The 14607-nt window shown below is 39.0% G+C and overlaps 1 protein-coding gene across 1 annotated transcript; it reads left to right on the top strand.

The window, feature by feature from the left end:
- Nucleotides 1-1852: 1852 nt before the first annotated feature.
- RABGGTB (Rab geranylgeranyltransferase subunit beta) lies at nucleotides 1853-14549 on the top strand. Its single transcript, XM_080601550.1, has 9 exons — nucleotides 1853-1902; nucleotides 2526-2633; nucleotides 3659-3856; nucleotides 6773-6878; nucleotides 8251-8303; nucleotides 8426-8536; nucleotides 8880-9005; nucleotides 9771-9920; nucleotides 12408-14549. Exons 1-9 carry the CDS (start codon nucleotides 1900-1902, stop codon nucleotides 12546-12548), a joined length of 996 nt encoding a protein of 331 aa, XP_080457676.1. The 5' UTR covers nucleotides 1853-1899; the 3' UTR covers nucleotides 12549-14549.
- Nucleotides 14550-14607: the final 58 nt, after the last annotated feature.

The following is a 14607-nucleotide window of genomic DNA, read 5'->3' as shown; positions in this document are numbered from 1 at the left end:
GTGTAGGAGTTTAAGAGAAATACAAGGTTTGTATAAGCAGAACTTCAACTCAGATGAGAATTAAACCGTATTTGTAAATGTTACAGAAGAAAACATTCTTTAAGTGAGGGTGGTTAAACACTGGCAGAAGTTGCCCGGAAGGGTTGTGGAATCTCCACCTGTGGAAATACTCAAAACTCAACTAGACGTGGTCCTGCTCTAGGTGACCCTGCTTAAGCAAGCAGGAGGGCTGCACTAGATGATCTCCAGAAGTGCCTTCAAACCCCAATAGTTCTGTCAATTCATTTGCAATTTCTCACCAAAATGTTCGTGCTTCAGTGTGGTCTTTCATCCATTACCTGAATTTAGTGCTGCATGATACAACTGCTGTCCACAGGTATGAGTTTTGCATTGCTTATTTCTCAGGTAGGTTTCCTGGGAAATTAGTTCTTTAAATAATTTTTAGGCATTATAACTCAGCATCTTATTTACCACAGGAAGATTAACAATGTAGCATCCTGGTTAAGTATCTGCCACGCTTTGAAAAATACTTTATTTTTGACTGTTCTATGCACGTCAGCGTTATACATAATTTTTCTTGGATGGTCTCATAATGGTGTTCCAGCCCGATATGGTTCTGTCTCTCGCGTGTGCCTGACTCAAATCAATCATAGAATGGCTCAGGTTGGAAGGAACCTTAAAGAACATCTAATTCCAACCCCCCTGCCATAGGCAGGGATGCAACCTACTAGATCAGGTTGCTCAGGCTGCTCATCCAATTTGGTCTTGAACACCTCCAGGGATGGGGTACCCACAACCTATTTGGGCAACCTGTGCCAGTGCCTCACCACTCTCTGAGGGAAAAATTTCCTCTTAACCTCTAATCTAAATCTCCTGTCTTTTAGTTTAAAACCATTCCCTCTTGACATGTTATTATCTGATTGAGTAAAAAGTTGCCGTCCATCTTTTTTATAAGACTCCTTCAAGGACTGAAAAGCTGCAATAAGGTCACCCCGGAGCCCTCTCTTCTTCAGGCAGAACAGCCCCAGCTCTCTCAGCCCTTCTTCATAGGAGAGGGGCTCCAGCCTCCTGGTCATCTTCGTGGCCCTCGTCCGGCCCCATTCTAACAGCTCCGCACCTTTCTTGTGCTGGGGGTCCCAGACCTGGATGCAGCACTCCGAGTGAGGCCTCACAACATAAGAGTAGAGGGGGACAATCACCTCCCTCGACCTGCTGGCCACTCCTCTTTTGGTGCAGTTTTAATTAACAGCATGGTCATATCGGTTTTAATTAGGAAGCAAAGGTTTTTTTGTTTGTTTTTTGAATGAATGAACGTTTTCTATACCTGTCCCGTGATAATCCAATTCTCGCATTTGCTTTTCCGTAGAACCGAGGTACCAGACGGAAACCGAAGTTACTTCTAAATACTTGCTGTGTTTACCTCGACGAAAGAAAGTGCACGATTGGAATTACCACGCCGTAGATTTACGCCCAGCGTTGCTTTAAGATAACCTTTGGTTGCGGCGAGCCCGAACGCCACCGCCTAGATGCCAAATCCGGCTGCCTCAGCCGATCTCAGCGAGAGCCGGCCTCGGCCCCAGCACCAAGCGACAGCCCCGCCCCGCCCGCCGCCCGGACGCGGGTCCTCGCCGCAGCCCTGCTGCCCGCCACAGGGACGGGAACGGCCGCCGGCCGCCGGGAGCGGCCGCGCTAGGCTAGGGCAGCCGAGGGTCGCCGCGACTCCGGCCCCACAGGCGGCGGCGCCCTGCCGTTCCCCTGGCGCGGCCTCGGCCCGGGCGCGCGGGGCCGCTGGCGCGCGGCCCGGCCGGCAGCGCGAGGGCAGCTACAGCGGGGCCTTGCCGGGCCCTACTTGATGCCCCTCCCCGCGGCACAGCGCCCTTTCCGGTGCGGGCGGCGAGCATGGTGGGTGTAGGGCTCGGCGCGGCGGCGAGCGGGCCCGGGTCGAGGGTGGCGGCGCCCTTGGGGTGGCGCGCGCGGGTTTCTGGCGGGGCCTCCGCTCGGCGGGCCGCGGGGCCGGCGCGGGCGAGTGGCCTTGCGGGCCTCGGGGCCGGCGCTGTTGGCACTCGCCGCTCCGAGTCCGGGGGCGTTGCGGGCCGGGGAGCGCGCCTGGCGCCCGCCCGAGGCGGGCCCGGCGGTGGCCGGACGCCGAGCGCGGCAGGGCTGCCCCGGGCGGCGGCCCGGCGCTGAGGGGTCTCGGGGCCTGCGTCGGGCCTGGGGATTGCGTTCGGGCCGCGGCGCCCTTCCGGCGCGTGGTGAAGGGCTCGTTTTGCTCGTTGAGTTTATCATTGGTAAACTACCCGCTTTTCTTAGCGTTATTGAAAAAAGTCTGTTAGCCCCCTTCCTCTAGGAAGGATTTAGCCAGACGGAAAAGCGACAGAAGTGAGATGGAATCAACCCCATGTTCAGAGTACACAAAGAAATATCTCTTTTTGCTACCAGTTGACTAAGCTATACCTAAACGTCAAGAGATGCTGTAATTTCTTGAACTGACAATACATCTGACGTTTTGTTGGTACTTACTAAAGGGGACACCGCAGAAGGATGTTGTAATAAAACCTGATGCCCCGAGCACGTTACTTTGGGAGAAACATGCGGACTACATAGCTTCGTATGGGACAAAGAAAGATGATTATGTAGGTATCAATTTGTTTTAGCACAGTTGTGGCTTTATTAACAGTACTAATCAGCTTTATTTACTTGTTTTGAGTATGGATTAAATGTGCATTCATGTGCTAATTGTTTATTGCCCTGCAATCCAAAGTATAAAAGGAAAAACGTTTTATTAATTTTCCCAGGTCTGTGATGAGTTTTGGCATGTATTATCTGAGCACAAATTTGAAGATTATCAATTTAGCTCTAGAATTACTCTGAGACCTTGGAAACGTACTACTTGTTGCTCCTTCTTCCATTAGAATGCATGAGGAGTATATGTATATTTACATGTGTCTGCTTCATAGGACAATGTACTGAGTCTTACCACAGCACAGCTTTGTGCTTACTGGGCTTGATAAACACTTCAACTAGCATCAGTTTTGTAGGTGTAGGTCATTGGATGCAACCCGCAGCAGTTGGATTCCATTTGGTGAAAAATGTCAATAACTATGTGTCTGGGAGAAAGAAAGGTTACAATTATCCTTACTGTCCACAAAATAGCTTAACATTGTTGTTCCTGTAGTTAAACACGTCAGCTAAAAGAACTGCACGAAAAAAATAATGCTTACAGGTAGTATAGGTGATATAACCATTGTTTAGGTAAAAAAAAAATCAGTTTCTAGTGAAACTTCAGGTTGTGGCACTTGTCAGGGAGTTTCATTAAATGATAGAATCATTATTTTTGAGACTTGCTGGGTGGTGACTTGAACGGTAGCATGGATGCCAAGATAATAACGAATGATCTGAAGTGGACTGGTGGCTTACTACTTGCACGTGTTTAACTTGGCATTTAGCTTGATGGCCCTAAACTAGAAAATACAGAGAAGGAGGAGAATGAAGTATATGCACAAACATACATAATATACAGAGTATGGGGGCTTAATGCATACAAAGTTTTTTATGGGATGGAAAATATTTGGCATATTATAAACTGTAAATGTATTTTCATTGCTCTATTTTGATGATGTACTTATCTGATGAAGAACTAAAATAAAGCACTTCTTAGGAGTACTGTATGTCGGAGTATTTGAGGATGAGTGGTGTTTACTGGGGGCTGACAGCCATGGATCTCATGGGACAGCTGCACCGAATGAACAAAGAAGAAATTCTGCATTTCATCAAATCTTGTCAACATGAATGTGGTGGAATAAGTGCCAGCATAGGTCATGATCCTCATCTTCTGTATACCCTGAGTGCTGTCCAGGTAAAAGTAACAGGGTAACTGTAGAAACAACCATTTGTAATTAATGATTTTGATGATTGCGGATTTAGGAGCCAGGTACTATTGGATATTAATGGCCAAAACTATTTCAGTACCTTATTTAAAAAAAGTCTAATGGACAAAACTTTAGGGTTTAGCTGTGTCACTTCTATAAAAAATTGTCAGATTTGATGATGTTGTGATGGTAATGTTCATTTACTGGTGACTTTGCATTTTTGAAAAATTTTGTAACAGTCATCTTGAAATATTTCCTAGCTATAAGTTTTGCTGAAATTCTGTATATAATTTATTTTGGAATTTATAAGATCTTATTAGAGTATATTGAGGTGTGAAAGATGTGTATGGCCGGAGTAATTATACATATATATATATGCTCAAAAGCTTGTTTCTTACTTTTTTGTGTGTGCATATATATACATGTATAATACTTATGTACAGTTGCTGCATATTACAACATAATTATGTAATATTACACAAATATGTGGTTTACATAAAGGTGTATAACTAGGGTGTTTACATTTTAGTATTATGCAAATGACACTTTATAGTAGCCAGTTCTCACTGTGTTCTTCAAATCTGCTCTTTTCTGTATAGCTAAAAAGTCGTAGCAGTCTGCTACACGTTTTATTTGACGCGTGCTCCTTCCCTGAGGAAAAAAAAATATTACTGTCAATCTTTTTTCACCATAGCAGTCTCCATTGTAGATTTAATTTCTCACCATCTAGTCTTTTTTCCTTCTTATGCAAGCTGTGGTGGAAAATAGTACGTAGAGGTTCAAAAGCTCTTAAATAATTGCTGGTTTGCTTGTGCAATATATCTCTAGCCCAGTCTCAGGGAAGAAATATTTATATAGTGTTACAAATAAGTTAACACTATTTACATGATTTACATTATTAAAACATCCTGTTTTAAGAAGAAAATGTTTTGGATTCTATGGTGTTTGATTTGAAACCCCTAGGTAGGACAGAAAAATGTGTTCTTGGGTCAGTGATGATTGTTGGCATGTATTATCTGATCTAAAGTTGATGTTCATCACCACTTCAGCTCTAGAATTACTCTGAGACCCAGGAAACTAGAGTTTCTTAAGGCTACGGCCTTTGAGCTTTTCCAAGCTCTCCAATCAAATTCCTTTCACAAAGCCTAATAAAATAGGGCTAATAGGGCTACTAACATGGTGGAGGGCCTGGAGGGGAAGACATATGAGGAGTGGCTGAGGTCACTTGGCCTGTTCAGCCTGGAGAAGAGGCTACTGAGGGGAGACCTCATCAAGGTCTACAGCTTCCTCACAAGGGGGAGTGGAGGGACAGGTGCTGATCTATTCTCTTTAGTCACCACTGATGGGACCCAAGGGAATGGTGTCAAGCTGAGGCAGGGGAGGTTCAGGCTGGATATCAGGAAGAGGCTCTTCACTGAGAAGGTTTTCGCACACTGGAACGGCCTCCCCAGGGATGTAGTCAAGGCACCAAGCCTGTTGGAGTTTAAGAAGCGTTTGGACTGTGCTCTTAGTCATATGGTCTGAATTTCTGTGTAGACCTGTGTGGTGCCAGGAGTTGGACTCGATGATCCTTGTGGGTCCCTTCCAACTTGGGATATTCTATGATTCTATGAAAATATATGGAGAAGGGGGTACCTTTTGAGGTTGTTTACATTTGTGTTAGAGAAGTATAGTTCTTAGATTAATACCTGATATTACTAGGAGGTATTTTGATAGTAATGTACCTCTAGACATGGAGAGTTGAAAATTGCAAATGCCTGGTTTAAAGTTTTTACACATAACCAGCGTGTCACAACAAGCACGCATATTCTCAATTCACAAACACTGTTTAGTGCCATCTGTACATCCAGAATGTTTAAAAGGTCACACAATGTCTTCCTTTGATCACAATTAATGGGAATGTGTTCAGATTTCCTTTTGAGGGAGCATGCAAGGGTATTAGATTTTCTGATGGAGTTGCATGGTGTTTTGTGTTTTTCTGCATTTCCATAATTATTTTTATGTTAAATAGTAGCTAGCAATTGGAAGACTCCAGCTAAGTCTAGGTATTCATAGTTGTTGGTATTTTTTGGGATTGACATAGTGTTTATTAGTTTCAATTTTTTTTCCTACTTCTAATTGTTCTTTCTGTTATGCTATTTATAATAAATTCTTAATTACTCTTCACAAATTATGCAAGTTGTGAGTAAAAACATGTAGCCATCTGGGGCTCAAAAGCAATATTGTTGCTTCCAGATGACATTCTGTAATAGCGGTTTACTGGCTCAAATCAATGCTAGCTCAGAGATCTTTGTATTCCCTAGTATGACCTTTATTTTTCCTTCAGAATATATTCATCGTGCAGTTTGTGTCTATTCATATTGTTCATATTTTTATTGAATTGTTACAATTTGCTATTATATTTAAGATTTGAATGTAAGACTTCTTTAAAAAAAGACAAAACCAAGCTAACTATTTGAAGCTAATCTCTGCTAGCAGGCTTTGGCTGTAAGTGATATTACTGGCTGTTTAAATTGCATATATACAAATAGCAGCATTGCACAAACTATATGTTTAGAAGTCTAGGGTGTTATCCCATCACAGATTTCACCTATAATCAAATAAATCTGCTGTCTTACGTAATGCTAACAAAAATAAATAAATCTGGTTATGCTTTAAAAGGGTGAGCTGGGAGTTAGAAAGTTACCAAGCTTGGAGTTCAGCTTGAATTGTCTGTATTTTAATTTCAGAAGTTTTTCGCTAGTGATAGATGAACTGCAGAGAATCAGATCTAATTTTAATAAATCTTAGCAAATACTATTCATAATCAGTTAAAGTCTCTTACAAGTCCAGAAACTATTTTTAATAAATGAGTTTGAAAAACCTTTGCTTCTCTTTGACTTTTACTGTGGCTTTCTTTCCAGATTCTTATCTTATATGATAGTCTCCATGTTGTTGATGTAAATAAAATTGTTGAATATATACAGAACCTGCAAAAAGAAGATGGATCATTTGCTGGAGACAAATGGGGTAATTTTTAGATCTTTAAAATTAAGCAACTAGGTTGACATGTGTAAGTCTATGAACTGAAGTGTCCTTGGATGGTGTTTTTGCTTGAACACTTATTTCCCGAGTTATGGAAGAGGTGTTTTTGTGAAGAATGAAGTCTTGTTTTACTCATTTTTGAAGGATTCTACACGTGAGTTTCATTACTATTTTTAAAAATAAATTGTCCAGCTGTTAAAGTAGAAAACCTTTGGGCACTTCTATCTGACAGTACTTTCATACATCAGATACACTGTTCCCTAAGGAATATTTTATGCTTGCTATTTCATAACTCACTGTTATCACTTTTAACTGTGCAGGCTACATTTTTCACTACATGGGAATGAGGAAAAAAGCCTGCTTTTGTTCTCATCAACTTCCGTTAATAGTGATTCTTGTTTCTGCACATAAGTTACTTATGAACAAAGCTGGTAACTTTTAAGCTGTAGCATAATGATTTAGTCACTTTAAAAAATACTTATCCCCATGGAAAGCTTAAGTTGTAATAGTCGGTTGCTTATTGTTTGTTACTGTTCTAGTAAAATTCATCAGTTAATACCACAGTAGTATATCTGTGCTACTGTAAAGTTAGCTGTTATGCTCTGTGTTAAAACCAGATGTAGTTTGCTGCCTCCTTCTGGTTAAAGTACTGAATCAAATTTGCTGAATGCACAGTGGGTTTGTTCATAAAATGCAGTTGCAACTGAAGAAGTGTGATACCTGATGTAGTACAGAACAGTGTGGATTCATTTTATTAGTTTGTAGATTTCTTAAGGAGGAAACTCCTGTATCAGTTTGACAAAAAAAAAAAAGGGGATTTGTAAAGCATTTGTTAAATGTTTGTGCCTGGATTATGTTTTAAGTATTAACTTAAAATACTAATTTTCCACTGCGTGTTTTAGGAGAGTTATATTATTACATACTTTCTCAGCAATAGGTGTGTCTTTTTGGTTTTAATTCCAGGTGTTAGTATGTTAAAGAAAACTTGAAATTCTAGTCACTTTTGATCTAATAACAAAAATAGTGCCTACTTATGCATAAGGATCAGAGAGCATGAAATGTTGAAGGCAGATCAAGAGTTGTCCTATTTTTTTCTTTTTTTTTGAGTCCATTGCTCTGCCATTATCCAGTAGGGCAGCAGAGAGTTTGTTTGCTGTTAGTGCAGTAAACAGATCATTTGACTTGTAACATGCACTTTGTAAATTGAGGAAATAATCATTGATTGTAAAAGGAAAGAGTATGGAGACATTTTGGTTGATTTGTGTTGCTGTTTGCACATTTGTTCCATATTTTCAGTGGTGATTTTAAAAGTACTGTTAGTCATAAAAATAACTCATTCTGAACTTCTATATTTTAGGAGAAATAGATACAAGGTTCTCCTTCTGTGCTGCAGCAACTCTTGCACTTCTGGTAAGTCCTAAATCATCACATGAACAAGTACAATGTTTCATTATTGGAGTATAGCTGAAGCTTCTGTTGTTGATCAGTCTGGCTGAACATACAATGTATTTAGTCGCCTTTGTGACTTGCAGGGAAAACTGGATACTATTGACGTGGGGAAAGCAGTAGAATTTGTTCTGTCCTGTATGAACTTCGATGGAGGATTTGGCTGTAGACCGGGTTCTGAGTCACATGCGGGACAGGTGAGTTATTTTACATTAAAGTGTTTTAAATTAGTAAGCATCACATAGTACCTGTAAGTGTTTGTTTTTTGACATCTATCATTTTTTATTGATGCCAATTGATGAACCTTTGTTTCCCAAATGTCCATTTCTAGTCCCTTAGTTAAATGAACAAATAGGTAGGTAGATATGAGAAGCTAGGTTTTCTTTAATGGAAAAACAGAACTTTTCTAAAAGGTGAAATGTGCTTATTTTATGTCATGTTTGTATCACATTTGCAGGACTATATTCTTCGAGATCTTCCTGCATTTAGTCTAAGTGTTCAGTTTTTAAATATACAAAACACTTATGTCTGTAATTTTAGATCTATTGTTGCACAGGATTTCTGGCTATTACGGACCAGTTGCATCAAATAAATGCTGACTTGTTGGGTTGGTGGCTTTGTGAACGTCAGTTACCTTCTGGAGGTCTCAACGGACGACCAGAGAAGGTATTAGGTGGCTTCTTCTGTTTGTTCAAAGCTTAATTGAGAGTATTTTTCTAAAGCTGATGGCTTTATGGGAAATGTCATGACTTTTTATGAAATGCTTTGTAAACTTCTCAAAGGATTCAATCCTTCATTTTGATTCTACATTTTGTCAGTAGCACTTGTGCGCTCCTTTGTTATTTATAGTTTAGGAGCCTCAGTTTAGGAAAGTATGCACTAAAGTATGTCTTGCTGACCACTGCAACCAGTGTCCTATTAAATCAGGGTTTGGGTATTTTATGACACTGGAATGATCCCTTTTGTAGGATTTGTACAAAAATCAGTGCTTTACTGGATGTTAATCCTGGGTATAATTTGTTTCCTATCACAGTAAGAAATTGGTGTAACCTGGAATAATCTCCACTGGCAAAGAGACAACTCCCCCCCCCCCCCCCCCCCCCAAAAATGGTTGATAGGAAGCTTGTTCTTACTTATGAAAAAGATGCTGTAGTTTTTTAGCCTTTCCCACACAAGGTGAAACAAGGTGAAGACTGTTTCACAATCACATTCTTGTGCTTTCTTGGAAAGGCAAAGAGGTTATGTAAAAAGACTGCATTGAGTAGCTTGCTTCTCATACGCCCAAAGAAATTCTTAAGTGTTGTTTCTATACAATGTTTATACAATGTTGTTATGATAGCACAGCTAGGAGTTTGCAGAATCACCCCAAAAAAATAGGCAACATCAAGTTTAAAACAAAATTGAATAATGCTCTGTTTCTCTATTTGTCAGTTACCTGATGTATGCTATTCATGGTGGGTTCTAGCATCTCTGAAGATGATTGGTAGGCTACATTGGATTGACAGAGAGAAACTGCGCTGCTTTATTTTGGCTTGCCAGGATGAGGAGACTGGAGGATTTGCTGACAGACCAGGAGATATGGTAAATAATCCTCAATTAAATAAAGTTTACTTAGTAGAAATTTTAAACTTAAAAATTGTTTCATGTTTGAATGTAACTTGTGATCCAGATTTGAGCGTTTTGCAGAGCTGCAGCAAATGCTGCAGTAGGGAAAGAATAGAGTTGCTTTAGAAGGCTTGCATGGGGAACACATGATATTTTTATATTGCACTTGCTCTGGAGTATCACTCACTGAAGTCAGCTGCTGTTCCCATAGCATATACCACACTGTCTCACAAAACCACTTAGATCTTGCTAAAAATACTGACTTCTGTTTTTTAAAAATTTGCAAGCATCTAGAGACCACAAGTTAAGTAGTCTTCAGATCTGTTGGTGCTTTTGCCTGATCCATGTAAGTCAATGCTCAGAATGCCACCAAATAAATCTTCTCACTGGCATTGCTCTGAGGGAGGAAGAAACTTTGATAACATTACGAAGAGGCTGCTGGTATGGATTTTTTTCCTTTTCTCTGACCCAGTACTCTCTCCTGAAAGAGCAATTCTGTTTTCTATGGTTTCAAGTAATTGTGATTGTACAGGTAAAATGGCAAATAGAGACCATATCTTCAAAGGGTCAAATAAAACTTATTATGAGATTGTAGTGCAACTACTCTAGAACACTTGGCTGCTTATTTGTAAAAGGTTGGGGGGAATCTTAGCTATTTTTATTACAGCTGTCAATGTCTTTCCTCCACAAATGCATTAACATGGTTAACAGTTGGACTTGATGATCTTAGAGGTCTTTTTCAACCTAAAATGATTCTGACTGTAAGAACTGGAGTAGCTTTCTGTTTCTTTGTGAGCTGATACACCCTTCTCACTTGGAGGAGAGAAATCTCTTAACTCTGGTGTGTCACTTGGAAAATGTTTTGGTATTGTTAACATCGAAAGTTTTTCGTATGTCTAAGGAACTTGCAGAAAGACTCTTCGGAATGCTTCAAGAAAAGCTTGGTACTTAGTCTTAATGCTTTTGTGACTGAGATTAAACTTATTTCTGATGTGCTAAAAGAACAAATTTGCAGAGTCTTTTTTCTGTATCTAGTGCTGTCACATTTGTTTTTTTTTGGGTGTTATATTATCAGTCTTTTTATTATTTTTACCAGTCTTTTTTACCACATCTCGTTGAAGTACGGGCACTTCCATAAAAATGTCAATGTGTACAGGTTTTGGCATTGCCCCTGGAGGAATTAATTCCTGACAGATCCTTTTTAAAAAAAAAAAAAATAGTTCTAGGTCGTAGCCTTGTAATTTAACATTGATTGTATTTCAGATTTTGAACCACTTGTCATCTTAAGTTCCAAGCAACTAGTTCTTTAACTTAATTTAGTGGTTGTACTTAACTAGCTCTCATTATAATTCAGCAGGTTATCCTGTTTGTATTTTGCTTTAAAAAATCCAGAAAGGAGCAGAGGATAACAGCAGTAGCTATACTTCCTAAGAATACTGTCTGTTCATAAATAGGTTGAATTTGTCATTTAATTTGCAAACTTATCGGTTGGAAACATGTGCCCTTCTGGGCCTGCCCATCTGTACAAGGAAAGTCTCTCACCTGTCCTCAAGTGTACTTGATGATTATTTTATGTACTTTTTTTTCCTATCCCCTTCTCTTCTATAATTTTGGGAAGAAACAAATAAGCATGTATGTCTATGTGCTTTGGCCATACCTGTAATGTGGTTGCAAAACAACTGAGGAACAAGGCTTGTTACACTAGTATAGTTTCAACCTTTTAGGCTGTGATGCAGTTGGGGCTCACGTATATGGCTGTAACATAACTTTGCTCAGTTTACTGCAGCGTAGAACCTTTGCAAGAAGATCTAGAAGTTCCACTAATACAAACAGAATATATGGTGCACCATATATCCCAGGTAATTTTAGATTTGATTTCATAGAATGGCCAATTAACTCCACTGGCAGGATGCTTATGCCATGAGACTGAATAGTCTGCTGCAGTTATGTGATGATTTATGCTTTTGGGGAAACTTCATACACTGAGGGAATAGTTTGATATCAAATAACTGGTGCACTCTTCTTTTTCCTTCCTTGTGTTTTTTCTTTTCACTTTTATAGCATAGTAGGTTGCTGCTCTCAAGATTTTTACAGCACAGCTCTTTATTCAGAGATCATTAAACAACATTATACTGTTGCTGAAGACCAAACGGGGAATTTATGGAAGTGATACTTGTAGATGACTGTATTTGCCTATTAATTTTTTTTTGTATTTGCTTCTGCCATCCTGTTGTTAATGGAGACACGTCTGCCTCTCTGGGTAGATCATACTATCTTAACTGCATGCTGTGGGAGTTGTGCTGGTGTGTGTTGGTGGGCAATACAAGTGACAGTTTGCAGCTGTAGTGTTGTCTTCCACCATACAGGCTTACAGTTCTCTTGCTAACAAACAGAAGCTTCATCCCATACAAATGAAAAAAATGTTTTTTTGGAAATGGACACAAACTTTCTTTCTTCTCCCAGGTGGATCCATTTCATACTTTATTTGGAATTGCTGGACTATCCTTACTGGGAGAAGAACAAATTAAGGCTGTCAATCCTGTCTTCTGTATGCCAGATGATGTCCTACGAAGAATAAATGTACAGCCTGAGCTTGTGAGCTAAGCCTTATAGAGACAGAAGGTTGATGCCCTGTTGTTTTGGTTTTACTGGTTGGAAGTCATCTCTGAAGCTTGTTAGCATATTCTTCTTTGAGATGTGTTTACATTACTATAGTAAAGCATTAGCTTTACTGTGAGCTTTGTCACTTTGTAAACTGTATCAGAACAGGCTTGTTCTAATAATCTGAGTGTAACATGTTCTTTGGTTGTATATAAGGTGTAGAAACCTTTCTAATCTTTATTTAAATATATGGACCTTGGGAGTTTTTATTTGAATAATCAAGTCAAAGCAATAGTTTGGTTTAATTTCTTCTGTTCCTGCAATATCAGCCATGGTAGTATCTGTCTTTACATAAGCATATTCTGATGGTGGATCACACAAAGCACTTTAAATGAATATGGGGAAAACCCCTTCTTAAGCCATGTATGTAATGCCACACGTGTGTATTTAATTGTCTGTTAATGCTTGCTTTTACTTTAATATACTGAGATGCAAGCTTTTACTTCTGATAGTAATTGATACCAGTGAAAGCAACAACAACAAAGTTCAATTAAATAAAAAAATTTTCAGTTATTGATAGATGAAGTCCCTTTAGGCAAAATTTCACAGATAGTTGAAATGGAAGATACCTTGAGTGTACATATATTGAAAATTGCTAACATTAATCATTCTAGGGAAAGTCTTTAGAGGACAGTGACTTGCAGCTGAATATAATGCTGTTCCTAAATTTGTTGCTGTTGGATTAAAAGTCTGCTTTTGTAGATTTTGAAACAACACTTTATTATGGTGTAATTGAGAATAAAATTAGCCATGGGAAATATTTCTCTGAAGGATGAAGTCCTTTTTGTCTTTGCAGAAACCTGTTACTTTACATCTACCACACATTGGCTGAGACTGAATGGTATTCTGGTACACCGTAAAAGGTAGTGTAGGAGAAGTCTTTGATAATCTCTGTCTATATGCTTAAGGGAGGTCTAAAGCTGGTTCAACAGTTTTAAAACCAAGTGATTAGTTTTATCCAGCCTATTCATGTTAGTAGAGAGTAAGACAGAACAGAAATAGACAATAACTTTTTGGTAGACCTCTACTTATATGGAAAATCAAAGAGAATGAGTGTAAATGTTCACATGATTTTTTCTAAACCTTTATTTCTCCAAAATCTTTTAGATGTGGTTTAAAAACAAAAGCACTTCACTTTTAGCTGTCCAGTTTCCTGATGAATTATTTGGTCAAAGGCTGGAATTTTTCTTTCAAGGTTTGAAAAAAGTCATGGTAGGCTTTTTGTTGAGTGCAAGGGAATAAGAGCACTGATCTTTATTTGTAAAGTCAAATAGAAACTTAAAAAAATCACATTCCAGGTTACCTTTGCAAGTGCCACTTGTATATCAAAGTGGTCACTCTTCAGTAGATAGGAATTTGCTATTTTTTTCTCTCATGATGTATAAACATAATAGAATTATCTTCCGAATTTCTAGTCTAGTGTAGACTGAGACACCCTGGGAAATAGTATGTGGGTGATACTGCATGACAATGTAGAACACTAGGTTAAATTTCTATTAATGTTGGAATTTTTCTCTGAGGGAGATGTGGTCAACTTCATTTGTTAAATCAGCTGTAATTCTTGAAGATCTCCCTACACAGATTACAGAATAAAGAAGATTGCATGTACACAAACTAAAAACTTAAGAATTTTCTTCCATTTTTTTTACCTCTTTTTATAAATATTCAGTATGTGGAAAGTCATCACATTTTCTTGTGCAAACAATCACTTTTTTGCTAAATGTACTGTGGAAAAAATAACTTGCCCAGTGTGCAATGTTAAAAAGACTTAAATATGTAATTTTGGTACAGAGTACACTGTTACAAGTCTACCTCTGTTTTGTTAAATGTATTTCTTGACTTGTCTGAGCTTATGTACTTGCAAACACTGCAATAATTAATTTGCTGTTCTCAGTCTTCAGTTGCAGGTCCTTTATTAAAGGCTTTCAGAAATTTGCACTTCCATAATGTGGAAGTTTTTCTGTGTATTTCTTCATGTGGAAAGGTCCTGACATATCTTCAT

The sequence above is a fragment of the Anser brachyrhynchus genome, assembly GCF_964034855.1.
Source record: "Anser brachyrhynchus genome assembly, chromosome: 8".
In the NCBI taxonomy this organism is placed as follows: domain Eukaryota; kingdom Metazoa; phylum Chordata; class Aves; order Anseriformes; family Anatidae; genus Anser; species Anser brachyrhynchus.
Note: the sequence above shows the minus strand (reverse complement) of the source record. Positions and strands in the feature narration are given on the sequence as shown.